The sequence below is a fragment of the Oncorhynchus mykiss genome, chromosome 26, assembly GCF_013265735.2.
Source record: "Oncorhynchus mykiss isolate Arlee chromosome 26, USDA_OmykA_1.1, whole genome shotgun sequence".
Classification (NCBI taxonomy): domain Eukaryota; kingdom Metazoa; phylum Chordata; class Actinopteri; order Salmoniformes; family Salmonidae; genus Oncorhynchus; species Oncorhynchus mykiss.
The window spans coordinates 33,286,941-33,308,996 of record NC_048590.1 but is presented as its reverse complement, the minus strand read 5'-3'; the positions used below and the strand labels follow the sequence as shown (position 1 = coordinate 33,308,996).

At 45.4% G+C, this 22,056-nt stretch overlaps 1 protein-coding gene across 8 annotated transcripts in view; it reads right to left on the bottom strand.

The window, feature by feature from the left end:
- The window catches only part of LOC110506673 (pleckstrin homology domain-containing family A member 7), a 148,732-nt gene that overhangs the window by 35,868 nt on the left and 90,808 nt on the right, over positions 1-22,056 (bottom strand). For 7 of the 8 annotated variants that reach the window (XM_036963919.1, XM_036963918.1, XM_036963924.1 and 4 more), the window contains 4 exons: positions 17,340-17,450; positions 16,213-16,285; positions 15,578-15,678; positions 6,303-6,478 (listed from right to left, as the gene is read on the bottom strand). In XM_036963919.1, the coding sequence (XP_036819814.1) occupies positions 6,303-6,478; positions 15,578-15,678; positions 16,213-16,285; positions 17,340-17,450 (461 nt within the window). Of the gene's footprint in view, positions 1-6,302; positions 6,479-7,008; positions 7,084-15,577; positions 15,679-16,212; positions 16,286-17,339; positions 17,451-22,056 lie in introns of those variants that run through there. The other variant, XM_036963923.1, reaches the window with a different exon arrangement.

Genomic DNA, 22,056 nt, shown 5'->3' with positions numbered 1-22,056 from the left:
AATGTCAGAAATTCTGAAATTGCAGCCCCAATAAATGCTTCAGAGTTCAAGTAACAGTCACATCTCAACATCAACTGCTCAGAGGAGACTGTGTGAATCAGGCCTTCATGGTCAAATTACTGCAAAGAAACCACTACTAAAAGACACCAATAAGAAGAATAGACTTGCTTGGGCCAAGAAACACGAGCAATGGACAACCGCCGGGTCTTTGTGACGCAGAGTAGGTGAACGGATTGTCTCCACATGTGTAGTTCCCACCGTGAAGCATGGAGGAGGTGTGATGGTGCATTGCTGGTGACACTGTCTGTGATTTATTTAGAATTTGAGGCACACTTAATCAGCATGGCTACCACAGCATTCTGCAGCGATACCCCATCCCATCTGTTTTGTGCTTAGTGGGACTATCATTTGTTTTTTCAATAGGACAATGACCCAAAACACACCTCCAGGCTGTGTAAGGGCTATTTGACCAAGAAGGAGAGTGATGGAGTGCTGCATCAGATTACCGACCTCAACCCAATTGAGATGGTTTGGGATGGGTTGAACCGCAGAGTGAAGGAAAAGCAGCTCAGCATATGTGGGAACTCCTTCAAGACTGTTGGAAAAGCATTTCAGGTGAAGCTGGTTGAGAGCATGCCAAGAGTGTGTAAAGCTGTCATCAAGTCAAAGGGTGGCTACTTAGAAGAATCTGTTTAACACTTTTTTGGTTAACACATGATTTGTTATGGGTTATTTCATAGTTTTGATGTAAACAACCACCCTTGAATGAGTAGGTGTGTATAAACTTTTGACTGGTACTGTAAACAAGTGTTAGCTAATGTTCTACTGAAATTCCAAGTTCTAGCTTGCTGTCTAATCTGTCTACATGAGAATGCTGACATCCTGATAACATTATAATGTAGCACTAGCAGTAGATTCAGACAATTATTTTCAGGAGAAATCGCTTCCTTTGGAGCTGCTAATGAGCACTGAGCAGTGTTGGCCACTAGATGGTAATGTTTCACAAAACATCTGATCCAACCTTCCCTCTCAGCTGTAGCATGCCAGTCCAGATCAGCCACATCATGTATGTACACTGTATACTTACTTTCTTCTACACCACAAGCTTCTCACCAAACCGTAACCCGTTTAGCCAAACCATAACTTTTTCTCCTTTTAATTGAAACAGCTATTCTTTATTCCCTATATAGTGCACTACTTTTGACCAGGGTCCACGAGGATCTAATCAGTAGTGCACTATATAGGGAATAGGGTGCCATTTAGGACACAATTGTGTTTGTGCCCTGTGATGGAGTAAAGGGAGGAACCGTGTCTGTGCCCTGTGATGGAGTAGAGGGAGGAACCGTGTCTGTGCCCTGTGATGGAGTAAAGGGAGGAACCGTGTCTGTGCCCTGTGATGGAGTAGAGGGAGGAACCGTGTCTGTGCCCTGTGATGGAGTAGAGGGAGGAACCGTGTCTGTGCCCTGTGATGGAGTAAAGGGAGGAACCGTGCCTGTGCCCTGTGATGGAGTAGAGGGAGGAACCATGCCTGTGCCCTGTGATGGAGTAGAGGGAGGAACCGTGTCTGTGCCCAGTGATGGAGTAGAGGGAGGAACCGTGTCTGTGCCCTGTGATGGAGTAGAGGGAGGAACCGTGTCTGTGCCCTGTGATGGAGTAGAGGGAGGAACCGTGTCTGTGCCCTGTGATGGAGTAGAGGGAGGAACCGTGTCTGTGCCCTGTGATGGAGTAGAGGGAGGAACCGTGTCTGTGCCCTGTGATGGAGTAGAGGGAGGAACCGTGTCTGTGCCCTGTGATGGAGTAGAGGGAGGAACCGTGTCTGTGCCCTGTGATGGAGTAGAGGGAGGAACCGTGTCTGTGCCCTGTGATGGAGTAAAGGGAGGAACCGTGTCTGTGTCCTGTGATGGGGTAGAGGGAGGAACCGTGTCTGTGCCCTGTGATGGAGTAGAGGGAGGAACCGTGTCTGTGCCCTGTGATGGAGTAGAGGGAGGAACCGTGTCTGTGCCCTGTGATGGAGTAGAGGAAGGAACCGTGTCTGTGCCCTGTGATGGAGTAAAGGGAGGAACCGTGTCTGTGCCCTGTGATGGAGTAGAGGGAGGAACCGTGTCTGTGCCCTGTGATGGAGTAGAGGGAGGAACCGTGTCTGTGCCCTGTGATGGAGTAGAGGGAGGAACCGTGTCTGTGCCCTGTGATGGAGTAGAGGGAGGAACCGTGTCTGTGCCCTGTGATGGAGTAGAGGGAGGAACCGTGTCTGTGCCCTGTGATGGAGTATAGGGAGGAACCGTGTCTGTGCCCTGTGATGGAGTAGAGGGATGAACCGTGTCTGTGCCCTGTGATGGAGTAGAGGGAGGAACCGTGTCTGTGCCCTGTGATGGAGTAGAGGGAGGAACCGTGTCTGTGCCCTGTGATGGAGTAGAGGGAGGAACCGTGTCTGTGCCCTGTGATGGAGTAAAGGGAGGAACCGTGTCTGTGCCCTGTGATGGAGTAGAGGGAGGAACCGTGTCTGTGCCCTGTGATGGAGTAGAGGGAGGAACCGTGTCTGTGCCCTGTGATGGAGTAGAGGGAGGAACCGTGTCTGTGCCCTGTGATGGAGTAGAGGGAGGAACCGTGTCTGTGCCCTGTGATGGAGTAGAGGGAGGAACCGTGTCTGTGCCCTGTGATGGAGTAGAGGGAGGAACCGTGTCTGTGCCCTGTGATGGAGTAAAGGGAGGAACCGTGTCTGTGCCCTGTGATGGAGTAGAGGGAGGAACCGTGTCTGTGCCCTGTGATGGAGTAGAGGGAGGAACCGTGTCTGTGCCCTGTGATGGAGTAGAGGGAGGAACCGTGTCTGTGCCCTGTGATGGATTAGAGGGAGGAACCGTGTCTGTGCCCTGTGACTGGCCCATGCTCAGCTGGCAGCAGGAGCAGGATGGAGCACTCATCCATACAGCAGCCAGCTGTAGAACTCAACATCCCATCATCCCACAGCACAGGAGAGTAGACACTATCAGAGCAGTGCTACGCCTGTCCTGCCATGGATGACTGCTCACTGAGTCCCAGGCAAGCAGGCCAAGCTAAACCATGCCAAAACCATGCCAAGCCAGGCCAGGCCAGGCACACTCCCATCTATAACCCCAACAGTTAGGCAATTTGCTAATGTTTCTAAAGGCACATGATCAAGATCAGATTGGGGAAAATGTGCTTTGCTTTTGTGCTGAGAAGGTGATAGGAAGAGAGAGGGAGGCAGAGGTCTACTGGGAGAGGTACTGGTGGATCCCTGTTTGGACTAGGAGTCATTGGGTTTACTGGGGACTATTGGGGATAACTACAGAGGAGACTATTGGGGATAACTACAGAGGAGGCCATATGGGACACTACAGAGGAGACTATTGGGGATAACTACAGAGGAGACTTTTGGGGATAACTACAGAGGAGACTATTGGGGATAACCACAGAGGAGACTATTGGGGATAACTACAGAGGAGACGATTGGGGATAACTACAGAGGAGACTATTTGGGACACTACAGAGGAGACTATTGGGGACACTACAGAGGAGACTATTTGGGACACTACAGAGGAGACTATTGGGGACACTACAGAGGAGACTATTGGGGATAACTTCAGAGGAGACTATTGGGGATAACTACAGAGGAGACTATTGGGGATAACTACAGAGGAGACTATTGGGGACACTACAGAGGAGACTATTGGGGATAACTAGAGGGGATGATTGGGGACACTACAGAGGGAATTATTGGGGACACTACAGAGGGAATTATTGGGGACACTACAGAGGAGACTATTGGGGATAACTAGAGGGGATTATTGGGGACACTACAGAGGGAATTATTGAGGACACTACAGAGGAGACTATTGGGGATAACTACAGAGGAGACCATATGGGACACTACAGAGGAGACTATTGGGGATAACTACAGAGGAGACTATTGGGGATAACCACAGAGGATACTATTGGGGATAACCACAGAGGAGACTATTGGGGATAACTACAGAGGAGGCCATATGGGACACTACAGAGGAGACTATTGGGGATAACTACAGAGGAGACTTTTGGGGATAACTACAGAGGAGACTATTGGGGATAACCACAGAGGAGACTATTGGGGATAACTACAGAGGAGACGATTGGGGATAACTACAGAGGAGACTATTTGGGACACTACAGAGGAGACTATTTGGGACACTACAGAGGAGACTATTGGGGACACTACAGAGGAGACTATTGGGGACACTACAGAGGAGACTATTGGGGACACTACAGATGAGACTATTGGGGACACTACAGAGGAGACTATTTGGGACACTACAGAGGAGACTATTTGGGACACTACAGAGGAGGCTATTGGGGACACTACAGAGGAGACTATTGGGGACACTACAGAGGAGACTATTGGGGATATTGGGGATAACTACAGAGGAGACTATTGGGGATAACTACAGAGGAGACTATTTGGGACACTACAGAGGAGACTATAGATGAGACTCTTCTGTAGTAACCCAAATAGACTATTGGGGACACTACAAAGGAGGCTATTGGGGACACTACAGAGGAGACTATTGGGGACACTACAGAGGAGACTATTGGGGACACTACAGAGGAGACTATTGGGGACACTACAGAGGAGACTATTGGGGATATTGGGGATAACTACAGAGGAGACTATTGGGGATAACTACAGAGGAGACTATTTGGGACACTACAGAGGAGACTATAGATGAGACTCTTCTGTAGTAACCCAAATAGACTATTGGGGACACTACAAAGGAGGCTATTGGGGACACTACAGAGGAGACTATTGGGGACACTACAGAGGAGACTATTGGGGACACTACAGAGGAGACTATTGGGGACACTACAGAGGAGACTATTGGGGATAACTACAGAGGAGACTATTGGGGATAACTACAGAGGAGACTATTGGGGATAACTACAGAGGAGACTATTGGGGATAACTTCAGAGGAGACTATTGGGGATAACTACAGAGGAGACTATTGGGGACACTACAGAGGAGACTATTGGGGATAATTGGGGAAACTACAGAGGGAATTATTGGGGACACTACAGAGGGAATTATTGGGGACACTACAGAGGAGACTATTTGGGACACTACAGAGGAGACTATTGGGGACACTACAGAGGAGACTATTGGGGACACTACAGAGGAGACTATTGGGGACACTACAGAGGAGACTATTGGGAACACTACAGAGGAGACTATTGGGGACACTACAGAGGAGACTATTTGGGACACTACAGAGGAGACTATTTGGGACACTACAGAGGAGACTATTTGGGACACTACAGAGGAGACTATTTGGGACACTACAAAGGAGGCTATTGGGGACACTACAGAGGAGACTATTGGGGACAATACAGAGGAGACTATTGGGGACACTACAGAGGAGACTATTTGGGACACTACAGAGGAGACTATAGATGAGACTATTTGGGTTACTACAGAAGAGACTATTGGGGATATTGGGGATAACTACAGAGGAGACTATTGGGGATAACTACAGAGGAGGCCATATGGGACACTACAGAGGAGACTATTGGGGATAACCACAGAGGAGACTTTTGGGGATAACTACAGAGGAGACTATTGGGGATAACCACAGAGGAGACTATTGGGGATAACTACAGAGGAGACGATTGGGGATAACTACAGAGGAAACTATTTGGGACACTACAGAGGAGACTATTTGGGACACTACAGAGGAGACTATTGGGGACACTACAGAGGAGACTATTGGGGACACTACAGAGGAGACTATTGGGGACACTACAGATGAGACTATTGGGGACACTACAGAGGAGACTATTTGGGACACTACAGAGGAGACTATTTGGGACACTACAGAGGAGGCTATTGGGGACACTACAGAGGAGACTATTAGGGACACTACAGAGGAGACTATTGGGGACACTACAGAGGAGACTATTGGGGACACTACAGAGGAGACTATTGGGGATAACTACAGAGGAGACTATTGGGGATAACTACAGAGGAGACTATTGGGGACACTACAGAGGAGACTATTGGGGATAACTAGAGGGGATAATTGGGGACACTACAGAGGGAATTATTGGTGACACTACAGAGGGAATTATTGGGGACACTACAGAGGAGACTATTGGGGATAACTAGAGGGGATTATTGGGGACACTACAGAGGGAATTATTGAGGACACTACAGAGGAGACTATTGGGGATAACTACAGAGGAGACCATATGGGACACTACAGAGGAGATTATTGGGGACAACTAGGAATGGCCTGCAGGGTGGAAGGGAGGGACTAACCTCTTGATGCCTTGACTCTGCATGAGAGCAGCCTGGTTCATGGCTCGGATCCAACCATTCATGTCCTCCTGGGTGTCGGCACTGAAGAAGTACGTCCTCATCCCACCGTGCTCTGCCTGCGAGCCAATCACAGAGTTCTTATTGTAAATGTAGGAGCGCATTCCTGTGTGGCTCGCCTGTGGAGAGAGAAGAGAAGAGACACATCAGAACCAAAAAAAATGGAATTTTGGGATGGGAAAGATGGGATGGAGGGGTTGAGGGGTCAAAGGGTACGTTCGACAAATGAAGAATCAGAGAGAGTAAGTTAGCATATTAGCTCACAATGGGGCTCAAAGCCATCACCAGAACTTACAAAAATAATAACAAAAACAAGAGGCACCAGCGTCTCTACACTAAAGCTGTTCATGCAACACGCCACATATGAAGAAGCATTGGTTTTAAAGTTAGACAAGTAGTCAGTTTCGTCTGTATATTTGAAGTGTTTCAAAAGTCCTAATGTACAGGAAATTCTATCATTAATACCCTTGGGCACAAACTAATTTCACACAAACTTATAGTAACTCAACATAGCGTACCCAGTTTGCCTAGCTATAGCATTGTTACGAAGCACAACCTTTCACCCATATGCACACGAGAGACATACACAGTAAAAAAAAACACAGTTAGACAAGCACAACACAAAGAGAAAACTCATAATTAGCCTTACCCTGGTCGCTGGCTGCTACAGGCTAGAGTAGATCCGTCTCTACAGTATAGTGTAATGGGCTTGCCCTCCTGTCTGGCACCTACTGTAAATCTGCCCACCCCACCACAAGGCTAATCTCCCCATCCGGCCCTGATAGGGAGCCAACGCTGCCACTGACAACCTACTGTCCAATTACAACACAGATCAGCCTTTTCCCAACACAGTTCCACCCCAAACTACTACACTGCCCAGTCCACAACTAAGACCTTTATACAGCCCTCTGCTCTCCAAACCACTCTACTGCCTTTCCCATTACAATACAACCTGTATCATCCAGTACTGCCCAGCATGCTAGTCCATGCATAGTCCCAGACCGTCATTTTGCCTGTACTTATTACACAACTCTTCAAAGTAGCACATTCCTGTACTCTGTTACAATATCCTTCCATCTATCCTAATGTATCATAACTCTGAGTCTGGGTACAGCTTTGCAGCCTCAGAATGCATCCCAAATGGCACCTGATTCCTTATATAGTGCACTGCTTTTCACCAGATCCCTATGGGCCCTTGTCAAAAGTAGTACACCATTAGGATGCCATTTGGAATTCACCCCATGTCTACCAGGATCCAACCTCCATTTTCAAACAAACAGCAATCCATTGTAAATCACTGAAAACTTCTCTTTAGCGTACAACACGTGCATCCACCATCATGTTGTGTTTCTGTTTAGTATTGTACTGTGACTTGTGATCAGCTGTAGTGATCTTACTTGGCTGTGGGTTTAACAAAGCCTGTTTTGATTGCAGAGTCCTGTATTATCCAGCAGCATAGTGCCAGCGTGATCCCAACTGAATCCCCCAGAGAAAAGTGCTGAATGGACAGGCCAGAACCAGACCCATGACTAGGGTCCACATCCATACTGTTTACCACACACATCAGCAATGTGGGGATGTTTCGTGTCGGAAAAGTGACTTACTTTCCACAGTTCCTTTCACAAAAAGAGTGTGATTTTAAGGTGAGTATAAATGGACCTCTGCTATTACCCAGCCCTCTCCCCTCTTTAGCATGGAAGACTAGAAGGCTCTATTTTAAGGCTCCCTTGACATAACATTAGGTGGGTCTGGTCTTAAGTTTTCATTGGGTAATGAACCTGGGTGATTTATCTACATGCTGATCTTAACTTTAAGAACTAGAGAGCCTTTGGGGCGGGGTATCAACAGATAGACAGACATCCCACTTTAACTTCCAGGACCTATTCCACTAATAGAAACCATGCCAATGAGTCAAATAAAAACCAATCCAAAAAAAATCTACATCCGAAACATTTATTCATTTTTATTTAACCTTGACTTAACCAGGAAAGCCCATTGAGACCCAGACTCAAGGGAGACCTGACCAAGAAGGCAGCAACAATCAATACATTACAGAATTAAAATATACAACAATATAATACAATTCAACAACATGATCCAGCCTAAAAAAAAGCATTTACACTCCTCTGTAACAGAGTCTCCCATCAAAATGTTTAATTCATTCAGTGGCACTAACATACGAGGCATAAATTGTAGACTATTCCATGTAGAGGTCGGCCGATTAATCGGAATGGCCGATTAATTAGGGCCGATTTCAAGTTTTCATAACAATCGGAAATCTGTATTTTTGGGCGCCGATTTCCCTATTTTTTTTATATATTTTTTTGACCTTTTATTTAACTAGGCAAGTCAGTTAAGAACACATTCTTATTTTCAATGACTGCCTAGGAACTGTGGGTTAACTGCCTTGCTCAGGGGCAGAACGACAGATTTTCACCTTGTCAGCTCAGGGGATCCAATCTTGCAACCGCACAGTTAACTAGTCCAACGCTCTAACCATTGCACTCCACGAGTAGCCTGCCTGTTACGCGAATGCAAGCCCAGGTAAATTGCTAGCTAGCATTAAACTTATCTTATAAAAAACAATCAATCATAATCACTAGTTATAACTACTAATCCAGTTTAGCAGGCAATATTAACCAGGTGAAATTGTGTCATTTATCTTGCGTTCATTGCACGCAGAGTCAGGGTATATGCAACAGTTTGGGCAGCCTGGCTCATTGCGAACTAATTTCCCAGAATTTTACGTAATTACGACATACATTGCACAACCTTCAATGTAACAAGAATATTTAGACTTAGGGATGCCACCCGTTAGATAAAATACCGAACGGTTCCGTATTCCACTGAAATAATGAACGTTTTGTTTTCGAAATGATAGTTTCCGGATTCGATCATATTAATGACCAAAGGCTCGTATTTCTGTGTGTTATTATGTTATAATTAAGTCTGATTTGATAGAGCAGTCTGACTGAGCAGCAGCAGGCCCGTAATCATTCATTCAAACAGCACTTTCGTGCGTTTTGCCAGCAGCTCTTCGCAAGCACAGCGCTGTTTATGACTTCAAGCCTATCAGCCTAATGGCTGGTGTAACCGATGTGAAATGGCTAGCTAGTTAGCTGGGTGTGCGCTAATACTGTTTCAAACGTCACTCGCTTTTAGATTTGGAGTAGTTATTCCCCTTGCGCTGCAAGGCTTTTGTGAAGCGATGGGTAACGATGCTTCGAGTGTGGCTGTTGTCGATGTGTCCCTGGTTCGAGCCCAGGTAGGGGCGAGGAGGGGGACGGAAGCTATACTGTTACACTGGCAATACTATTGTACCTATAAGAACATCCAATAGTCAAAGGTATATGAAATACAAATGGTATAGAGAGAAATAGTCCTATAAATACTATATTAAACTACAACCTAAACCTCTTACCTTGGAATATTGAAGTCTCATGTTAAAAGGAACCACCAGCTTTCATATGTTCTGAGCAAGGAACTTAACTTAGCTTTTTTACACGGCACACATTTTTACATGGCACATATTACTTTCTTCTCCAACACTTAGTTTTTGCATTATTTAAACCAAATTGAACGTTTCATTATTTATTTGAGGCTAAATTGATTTTATTGATGTTTTATATTAAGTTAAAATAAGTGTTCATTCAGTATTGTTGTAATTGTCATTATTACAAATTAAAAATAAATGTTTTTAAAAAAAAAAATCAGCCGATTAATTGCTATCGGCTTTTTGGTCCTCCAATAATCGGTATCGGCGTTGAAAAATCATAATCGGTCGACCTCTAATTCCATTCCTCTGGTACACAGGACGAGAAGGCAGTTTGCCTAATACTGCAAAACAAATACATTACAAAACAAAACATTAATCAATGAGCCGGTTCCATGGCACTAAATGATATGGCCTGGTTGTACAATACAACATGTGGATAGACAACACTAGATAGACTGAATGTTTGTTGAATGTGATGGTGATGAGGCCAACAGAAAGAAAGGCAGTGAAACTGGAGAGGAGTGTGGAAAAGGGATGGAAGGGAGGAGGATGAGAGGAGGATGGCCCAGCCCAGTGTGAGACCCAGCTATCCCACGGTTCACATGGTGATGACAGTGTCCTGATGACTGATATGGAGGAGGCAGGGCCCAAATACCACTGCTACAGGGTCTAAACCCTCACAACAACCGATGTGTATCAGGCTTTGACTGATGGGTGGTTCCATATGAACTTTATGTCGTCCACCAGATTTGACACACATTTACATCAAGAACCAAGGTTGGCTTCAAAGGCAAACGTTCAGTAAAGTTAGCCATCCTGAATATTTGGAGAAGCACTGGCATTGTCCATCCATCCGTAATTGATGCAGAAAAATCATAATCTAATCTAAATGTGCATTCTTATTGGTTTGGTAAATGAAAAGTAGACTATGAGCAGGGATGAAGAAGCTAGGTGACGGTCCTCAGAGGGATGAAGGAAAATAAAACACGTATTCATGCAAGAGGGGCCCGCCAGCGTGTTTCAGGACGGCAGTCCGGGGGGAGCGGTGCTCGGGCCACCAGTCACATTCACAACAGGAGGCCATTCAACCAATAGGAACACACAAGAGATAAATACAGTGAGAAGAGCAAACAGAACAGGAGGGTAAAGGTCATTGACTTGCTCCAGAAAACAGAAGTGTCTCTCTGCTGTTCTCGGCTGGCTAGTCATCAACTCAAAGAGAGTGAATTATACTGAATAAAAATATAAACACAACATGCAACAATTCCAAAGATTTTACTGACTTACAGTTCATATAAGGAAATCAGTCAATTGAAATAAATTCATTAGGTCCTAATCTATGGATTTCACATGACTGGGAATACAGATAAGCATCTGTTGGTCACAGATACCTTAAAGTTGGAGCGTGGATCAGAAAACCAGTCCGTATCTGGTGTGACCCCCATTTGGCTCATGCAGCGCGACACATCTCCTTCGCATCAGGCTGTTGATTGTTGATTGTGATTGTGGCCTGTGGAATGTTGTCCCACTCCTCTTCAATGGCTGTGCGAAGTTGGATCATGCTTTCATACACATTGATCCAGAGCATCCCAAACATGCTCAATGGGTGAAATATTTGGTGAGTAGGCCACGGAATAACTGGGATATTTTCAACTTCCAGGAATTGTGTACAGATCCTTGCGACATGTGGCTGTGCATTATCAAGCTGAAACAGGAGGTGATGGCGGCAGATGAATGGCACGACAAAGGGCCTCAGGAACTCGTCACGATACCTCTGTGCTTTCACATTGCCATCAATAAAATGCAATTGTGTTCATTATCCATAGATTATGCCTGCCCATACCATAACCCCACCGCCACCATGGGGCACTCTGTTCTCAACGTTGGCATCAGCAAACCGCTCGCCCACATGACGCCATACACATGGTCTGCGGTTGTGAAGTCGGTTGGACGACATTGGAGGCGACTTATTGTAGAGAAATAAACATGAAATTCTCTGACATTCCTGCAGTCAGCATGCAAATTGCACGTTCCCTCATAATTTGAAACTGCACATTATAGAGTGGCCTTTTATTGTCCCCAGCACAAGGTACACCTGTGTAATGATCAAGCGGTTGAATCAGTTTATTGATATGCCACAGCTGTCAGGTGGATATATTATCTTCGCAAAGGAGAAATGCTCACTAACAGGAATATAAACAAATTTGTGCAAAACATTTTAGAGAAATAAACTTTTTGTGCATATGAACATTTTCGGGATCTTTTATTTCAGCTCATGAAACGTGGGCCCAACACTTTACATGTTGCATTTATATTTTTGTTCAGTGTAGATTAACATTGATGCTGTTGCTAGAACCAGCAGAAGCAGCAAACAGACTAAAATACAGACCCACACTAGCAAACACAACACTACACCAATACACCACACTCTGGAGAGGGAAAATGGCAGAAGAGAACATAGGCCATAGGCTGCTAGAACTGGGGATAAGACTAGGATGGGAAACTCTGGTCTTTAGTGCCTCATGCATTGTTTATAGGTAATTAACTGGTAGTTGTCTGCATGAACTCTTATGACTTCCCAACTGCATTCTCACAAAACATTGAGATACCACAGATCTCTCAAATCACAACCCCAAACAGCAGTGGACAAACAACAAGACAACAACAGCAGACTGGAATTATCCTTCATCTAAAAGGCAGTTGAAGTGTTCTGTTGAGACAGTTAACAGTTAACTGAACAGCTTGGGTCCTGTCTAATGAAAGATCCTGGTCTGGAATATGTGATTACCCAGAGCGAGAGAGAGAGCTGAGAGGAACAGAGACCTCTTAAATACATGCACTGGATAATTAGCAGAACAGTATTGAGAGCAGGAACCTCTCACCTAACCATGAAATACATTCCCTCCCCGGGCAGAGAGAGAGAGAGAGAGGCGGGCGGAGAGAAAGGCAGGGAGAGAGAGAGAGAGAGAGAGGCGGATGGAGAGAAAGGCAGGGAGAGAGAGAGAGAGAGAGAGAGAGAGAGAGAGCAAGAGAGAGAGGCAGATGGAGAGAAAGGCAGGGAGAGAGAGAGAGAGAGAGAGAGAGAGAGAGAGAGAGAGAGAGCGAGCAAGAGAGAGAGAGGCGGATGGAGAGAAAGGCAGGGAGAAAGAGAGAGAGAGAGAGAGAGAGAGAGAGAGAGAGAGAGAGAAAGAAAGAAAGAGAGAGAGAGAAAGAGAGAGAGAGAGAGAAAGAGAGAGAGAGAGAGAGAGAGAGAGAGAGAGAGAGAGAAAGAGAGGCAGAGAGAGAGAGAGAGGCAGGGAGAGAGAGAAAGAGAGAAAGAGAGAGAGAGAGGCAGGGAGAGAGAGAGAGAGAGGCAGGGAGAGAGAGAGAGGCAGACGGAGAGAAAGGTATGGAGAGAGAGCGAGAGAGAGAGAGGCAGGGAGAGAGAGAGAGAGAGGCGGACGGAGAGAAAGGTATGGAGAGAGAGCGAGAGAGGCAGGGAGAGAGAGAGAGAGAGAGACAGAGAGAGACAGAGAGAGACAGAGATAAAGGCAGGGAGAGAGAGAGAGAGAAAGCGGGAGAGAGGCAGGGAGAGAGAGAGAGAGAGGCAGACGGAGAGAAAGGCAGGGAGAGAGAGAGAGAGAGAGAGAGAAAGGCAGGGAGAGAGAGAGAGAGAGAAGACGCTAGAAAATAGCTTCAATGTAGAATTAATCCCCCCCCCCCCCCCCCCCGGCAACAATCGTCAAGCACAAAGGATACATTATGAAAGGACTGCAATTGAACACCATCAAACATTCACCCTGAATTGTTCTTCATAAAGGGTCCTCTGCTCTCACTGAGAAAAATATGGAGATGGATATTGTAAACACTCTGACCCAGCAGAGAAACCCAATCTTACTGTCTACTCTGTCTGTCACACACACTGACTGAAATGTGAAAAAAAATAGTATATTGCTCCCCACTACCCTCAGGGAGCATCCTTTCCCTGTTGCCAACGGAGGAGAGAAACAATACAACAACGAGTGTGGTTACAAGTACACAATATTGTGATTACTGTGGATAGTCAGATTAATGTAATAGTTTGATTAAAACTTTTACATGCAATGCAAGAAGGATTTCCCTAATAATCCTGTTTCTATGGACACATCTGAAATCAGGCTACCTGATGGCACTCTGATAAATGCAGAAAACCACCAATCAAAATAAACTTCTGGGAAGCCTATTTGATTCTGAGTTGTTGTAAACTCACTTCACTCGAGCTAAAGAGGGAAGCTCGCTCGGCTGGTGCTGGCCCGCGCAGATCAAATACACTGCTGGAACGCCAATTAAGTGTTTACACGGAGAGGGGATTGGAGGAGTGTGGAGAGGAGAGGGGCTTGGAGGACTGCGGAGAGGAGAGGGGCTTGGAGGACTGCGGAGAGGAGAGGGGCTTGGAGGACTGCGGAGAGGAGAGGGGCTTGGAGGACTGCGGAGAGGAGAGGGGCTTGGAGGACTGCGGAGAGGAGAGGGGATTGGAGGACTGCGGAGAGGAGAGGGGCTTGGAGGACTGTGGAGAGGGGCTTGGAGGACTGTGGAGAGGGGCTTGGAGGACTGTGGAGAGGGGTTTGGAGGACTGTGGAGAGGGGTTTGGAGGACTGTGGAGAGGGGCTTGGAGGACTGTGGAGAGGGGCTTGGAGGACTGTGGAGAGGGGCTTGGAGGACTGTGGAGAGGGGCTTGGAGGACTGTGGAGAGGGGCTTGGAGGACTGTGGAGAGGGGCTTGGAGGACTGTGGAGAGGGGCTTGGAGGACTGTGGAGAGGGGCTTGGAGGACTGTGGAGAGGGGCTTGGAGGACTGTGGAGAGGGGCTTGGAGGACTGTGGAGAGGGGCTTGGAGGACTGTGGAAAGGGGCTTGGAGGACTGTGGAAAGGGGCTTGGAGGACTGTGGAAAGGGGCTTGGAGGACTGTGGAAAGGGGCTTGGAGGACTGTGGAAAGGGGCTTGGAGGACTGTGGAAAGGGGTTCAGAGTGCTGCTATCCTAAAGCTTTACTGGTGATGACAGTGGCCTGCTGACTGACGGACAGGGGCCAGAGAGCAGAGCAGCACAGTAACACCACTACCAAACAGACCTTTAAAGGGACAGATACTGTACCTCAGACCAGGATAGGATACCTACAGGGGCTGATACTCCCTGAATAACTCCCCATTATTGAGACCTACAGGCCTCAAGGGTTTGGTGCATGCGTGTTATGAAATAGCAGATGAGAGGTACAGGTAAGTATGAAGTCACATTTCCCACTTAGTGTTCTTGTTAATTAAATGGGTTTGCACTGAAAACTCGCAGGTCAAAGCGACATAGCACGCCAGGCAGGGCCAAAGCAGACATTAGGAAGAGCCAGTCTTGGTCCAGATTGTATAGGTTTTATGATGAATCTCTGTGCTTTTAAAGAAAGGATCCAGACTGATGTCTTGAGAATGGAGTGTTATAATAGCCCACCAGTCTGACACTAATCAGAGGGAGCACTGCCCACTTTGTCTGGTTTGCCCACACAGGCCCCTGGCTGTGTGACTGTCTAACTCTGTAACCAAGGTGTAGCAACTTTATCTAATGGCTGTTAGTTAGCATTTCCTTCACAGTTGAAAACCTCCTTCATATATCCAGTCTGTTTCTCAATTCATGCAGCTTGGTTGGACTGCGAGGTAGCTGGTAACAGTATTTTCCACTCGGTGACGAGCTAGTTCCCACCCTTGCCCTCTAGTCTTACCTTGAAGGCATACTTGCGGCTGATGTGGTCATCAGGCTCCACAGGGGCGATGACATAACTGGGCAGCGGGATGCTCCCCAAAACCGTCTCCTCTCTGCTGTCTAGAGGGACACACACACAAGCAGGTGATCATTATCACACAATACACAACAGCCCACCACACACACCTCACCGCTGGCCCACTGCCTTGACTACTTTAATTATTCTACCAGTTTATAAATAGCATGACATAGCTGCTTCATCAATGCACCATTATGTTCCTGCATGGTGATTCGTGACTGTGGGAAATGTAATTGGAGAGACATAAGGATGATTCAAGGAGCCGCTGTGCTGTGGTGGCAGGCAGCAGGACTGGAGGCTTATCTCTAGCTCAGTGTGATGAATGGTGGAGAGGTGAAAGAAAGAGGGAAATAGAGATAGAAAGAGACAGAAGAGGAGAGAGAATAGCCTGTGACAGAACAGAACCTTGTCTAACTGCAGTCATGTCTCTCTGATTGAAAGGTTTAGCTCCACTAAGAGGCAGACGACTTGGAATTAAGAAGACCGGCTCAGATTTCATAACCAAATCAATTCACCCTGCGACTATTTTAATTAGTCTCAATTAAACCCTGACCTGATGTGCCTGTGTGACTCACCTTTGTAATAAAACAAGCAGTAGTCAGACAACACAAACCACTTCCTCTTCCACAGTCTCATTCCAGAGCTGTCCTGGAGGGAGAAACACAACAAGGAATGTAATCCCTCTCAGCAATACAACATCACCTTCTAATGCACATTCTAATTAAAAACCATAGCTGGGGAATATAGGCTAAAGTACCCATTTACAGGGAGAGGGAAAGCTCCTAGAAAATCCATACAGCCAGTAATTGTGTTCCCCCTGAACAGAACAGGGTTCATGTCCTACCATGATAGGAGCTCCAGTAGGTCTAACTAATTCTCTCTAATCGGAATCCTGTTATCAATGATTCATCAGTGTTCTGCAACCATCAATCCATTGTCTGTCTGTCTAAACACTCCTTATGAGTCGATGACGTGTTACCATGTCGGGGTCTTAAATCTCACCCCCTCTGGCCTGCCTCAGGGGTGTTACACCTCCGTGCCAGCCGTGCCAGCGGGCATCAGTCAACAGGAGACAATCACCCTGGGTGTCGTCCTCTTATACCTCACCCCTAAAGAGACATCTCTCTCATACTCCCTCCGTCCTCTAGGCAAATGGAGATCCATAGAAGGGTTTCATAATGAGAAATGATGACTGTCGTTCCCTGTTTACTCAGCCAGAGTCCACCAGGTCACAGTCATTAATACTGTAGTACATTCTCATAGACCTGGACTCTCATCATTACTTAGCCTGAATTATGCATTAAGTGGAAGGCATGACATAATATGACAGAGATGTAATATCGACGTGAGATGTGTGCTCCCGTTAGAGTGGAGGACAGTTTACCATTAGACCCCAACACACTGCCCTTAGCTATAGCTACAGTCATTGAGTTATACTCTTAGCCATAACTATGGAGATTCCTCTGAACCATACAGTAGCTATAGTGATTGAGTTGTACTCTTAGCCATAACTATGGAGATTCCTCTGAACCATACAGCAGCTATAGTGATTGAGTTGTACTCTTAGCCATAACTATGGAGATTCCTCTGAACCATACAGTAGCTATAGTGATTGAGTTGTACTCTTAGCCATAACTATGGAGATTCCTCTGAACCATACAGTAGCTACAGTGACTGAGGTGGGGTGATGTGGAGGGCTCACCTGTTTGTAGAGCCATCCCCTGACAACCACAGGGATATTGGGGTTCCTCTTGATGGCTTGGTCCCTCTTGCCGAAGCTGTGTACCTTGCCACTACTCCTAGAGCCCTGCGGCTGGAAAAACAAACACGTTGGTTATGAACGGGGTTTCCTTTATATACTGGTTTACAAACAACATCTGCTATTAGCTGCCCAGGGAGCTCAGTGGTAAGGAGCTGTGTGAAAGAAATGTGGTATTACAGACACAACCAGTAGGAACCGGAGCTGGTTAAACAGGAGCATGTATCAAGACAATATGACCATTCAGTCCCATGTTTAGAGATCATTAGGTGTTACTATATTACCATTCAGTGCCATGTTTATAGAGATCATTAGGTGTTACTGTATGACCATTCAGTCCCATGTTTAGAGATCATTAGGTGTTACGGTATGACCATTCAGCCCCATGTATATAGAGATCATTAGGTGTTACTGTATGACCAATCAGTCCCATGTTTATAGAGATCATTAGGTGTTACTGTATGACCATTCAGCCCCATGTATATAGAGATCATTAGGTGTTACTGTATGACCAATCAGTCCCATGTTTATAGAGATCATTAGGTGTTACTGTATGACCATTCAGTCCCATGTTTAGAGATCATTAGGTGTTACGGTATGACCATTCAGCCCCATGTATATAGAGATCATTGGGTGTTACTGTATGACCAATCAGTCCCATGTTTATAGAGATCATTAGGTGTTACTGTATGACCATTCAGCCCCATGTATATAGAGATCATTAGGTGTTACTGTATGACCAATCAGTCCCATGTTTATAGAGATCATTAGGTGTTACTGTATGACCATTCAGTCCCATGTTTATAGAGATCATTAGGTGTTACTGTATGACCATTCAGTCCCATGTTTATAGAGATCATTAGGTGTTACTGTATGACCATTCAGTCCCATGTTTATAGAGATCATTAGGTGTTACTATATTACCATTCAGCCCCATGTTTATAGAGATCATTAGGTGTTACTGTATGACCAATCAGTCCCATGTTTATAGAGATCATTAGGTGTTACTGTATGACCATTCAGCCCCATGTATATAGAGATCATTAGGTGTTACTGTATGACCATTTAGTCCCATGTTTATAGAGATCATTAGGTGTTACTGTATGACCATTCAGCCCCATGTATATAGAGATCATTAGGTGTTACTGTATGACCATTCAGTCCCATGTTTATAGAGATCATTAGGTGTTACTGTATGACCATTCAGCCCCATGTTTATAGAGATCATTAGGTGTTACTGTATGACCATTCAGACCCATGTTTATAGAGATCATTAGGTGTACCTGTATGACCATTCAGCCCCATGTATATAGAGATCATTAGGTGTTACTGTATGACCATTCAGTCCCATGTTTATAGAGATCATTAGGTGTTACTGTATGACCATTCAGCCCCATGTATATAGAGATCATTAGGTGTTACTGTATGTTTGATGATTAGATTATGAAAAACATTTTAGTCATTTTAGTTATTAACTTTCTCCTTTGTGTTTCTCTCTTTTTCTCATTTGATTTAGCTTTAACCTTCTAATTTCAGCACCTCATATGACAAGCAAGCTGTCACGTTCGTCGTAATGATGAGACTAAGGCACAGTGTGATAAGAATACATTCTGCTTTAATTAACGAAGAACACTTAAACTAACAAAACAACAAAACGAACATGAAGCTATGATAAACCGAGTGCTGACATGCAACTACACATAGACAATAACCCACAAAACCAAAATGGAAAATGGCAACCTAAATAGGATCCCCAATCAGAGACAACGATAAACAGCTGTCTCTGATTGGGAACCAATTCAGGCCACCATAGACCTACATACAGTGCCTTGCGAAAGTATTCGGCCCCCTTGAACTTTGCGACCTTTTGCCACATTTCAGGCTTCAAACATAAAGATATAAAACTGTATTTTTTTGTGAAGAATCAACAACAAGTGGGACACAATCATGAAGTGGAACGACATTTATTGGATATTTCAAACTTTTTTAACAAATCAAAAACTGAAAAATTGGGCGTGCAAAATTATTCAGCCCCTTTACTTTCAGTGCAGCAAACTCTCTCCAGAAGTTCAGTGAGGATCTCTGAATGATCCAATGTTGACCTAAATGACTAATGATGATAAATACAATCCACCTGTGTGTAATCAAGTCTCCGTATAAATGCACCTGCACTGTGATAGTCTCAGAGGTCCGTTAAAAGCGCATAGAGCATCATGAAGAACAAGGAACACACCAGGCAGGTCCGAGATACTGTTGTGAAGAAGTTTAAAGCCGGATTTGGATACAAAAAGATTTCCCAAGCTTTGAACATCCCAAGGAGCACTGTGCAAGCGATAATATTGAAATGGAAGGAGTATCAGACCACTGCAAATCTACCAAGACCTGGCCGTCCCTCTAAACTTTCAGCTCATACAAGGAGAAGACTGATCAGAGATGCAGCCAAGAGGCCCATGATCACTCTGGATGAACTGCAGAGATCTACAGCTGAGGTGGGAGACTCTGTCCATAGGACAACAATCAGTCGTATATTGCACAAATCTGGCCTTTATGGAAGAGTGGCAAGAAGAAAGCCATTTCTTAAAGATATCCATAAAAAGTGTCGTTTAAAGTTTGCCACAAGCCACCTGGGAGACACACCAAACATGTGGAAGAAGGTGCTCTGGTCAGATGAAACCAAAATTGAACTTTTTGGCAACAATGCAAAACGTTATGTTTGGCGTAAAAGCAACACAGCTGAACACACCATCAAACATGGTGGTGGCAGCATCATGGTTTGGGCCTGCTTTTCTTCAGCAGGGACAGGGAAGATGGTTAAAATTGATGGGAAGATGGATGGAGCCAAATACAGGACCATTCTGGAAGAAAACCTGATGGAGTCTGCAAAAGACCTGAGACTGGGACGGAGATTTGTCTTCCAACAAGACAATGATCCAAAACATAAAGCAAAATCTACAATGGAATGGTTCAAAAATAAACATATCCAGGTGTTAGAATGGCCAAGTCAAAGTCCAGACCTGAATCCAATCGAGAATCTGTGGAAAGAACTGAAAACTGCTGTTCACAAATGCTCTCCATCCAACCTCACTGAGCTCGAGCTGTTTTGCAAGGAGGAAAGGGAAAAAAATTCAGTCTCTCGATGTGCAAAACTGATAGAGACATACCCCAAGCGACTTACAGCTGTAATCGCAGCAAAAGGTGGCGCTACAAAGTATTAACTTAAGGGGGCTGAATAATTTTGCACGCCCAATTTTTCAGTTTTTGATTTGTTAAAAAAGTTTGAAATATCCAATAAATGTCGTTCCACTTCATGATTGTGTCCCACTTGTTGTTGATTCTTCACAAAAAAATACAGTTTTATATCTTTATGTTTGAAGCCTGAAATGTGGCAAAAGGTCGCAAAGTTCAAGGGGGCCGAATACTTTCGCAAGGCACTGTATACCTAGACATAATAACACCCCATAGATATACAAAAACACCTAGACAGGTCAACAACCCCTAGACAATACAAAAACTAAACCAACCACCCTTGTCACACCCTGACCTAACCAAAATTATAAAGAAAACAAAAGATAACTAAGGTCAGGGTGTGACACAAGCACACTTCACCCAAATGGGAATACAGTATTATAAATCATACATTAAGATTTGATGAGGCACAGTAGCATTCTTTCAAGGCCCGCTGGTTTTCTCACTCCTCTGAATCTCACAGATGATTTCAGATGAATGTTCAACTGAGCCAAATCAGATTGCACCCTAGCAACAGTTGAGTTAGGTTTCCATTGCAAGGGATCATTATATGCCATTTCCTCCTCCACCGCTGGCAAAAACATGCACTAATTACTGAAACTACGGTACGGCCAGCCAAACATGCAGGGCATTAGGAAATCTACACAGCGTTTGTCAGGAGAACCATCAAGAGAACAGCCTTATTTAGGTTTAGCAGATATTAGAAATCATTGTGTAGTCACATATTCACTGTACTGTGATTGGAAACTCAACGTTCCCCTTATTGTATACATAGATAGTGAATTTTAAAGCAAATCTATACTCTGCTTACCATTGAGAATGAGCAAGTGGTCATCAATAATGCCCGGTCTGCCGCTCTGCTTGAAATGACTGGCACCTCTGATAGCAGACAACACGTTGACATGAGGTCTGATGAGGTGCTGCTTCTAACACAGGTACAACAATCTTAGGAGAGCTACTTTCACAACCGTAGAGGCACTGTTCTATAGGAATACTTATACGCCTACTGCAGTGCTTAGAGTCCCAGTCAAGTCAGTGCATGTGTTTGGGTGCTGTGTGTAGCTGAAGAGTGTTGTGTTACTATGATTGTGTTGATAGGTTGACTGGGGATTGATTGGTTCCAGACAGCTCATATGATGCTGACACAATGCTGTCTCTCACTCACAGGCCTGAAGCATTACTGAGACAGCCAGGAGGTCATTTTACAGCTAGCCAGGCAGGCAGGCGTGTGCTGCCTCAACACTCCCTAACGTCAACACCCGTCAGTCAGACTGGAGAGGCGATAGTGAGTTGGCAGGTAGCCCTGTCATGCCACCCAGCATGGCCACCCCTCTCAGCCTGGGAGAGCTGGGCCACGGGGGAAGAAGAGAGAGGAGGCTGGCAGGCTTTTTCTGGAAGCTGGAGACAGTCAGGT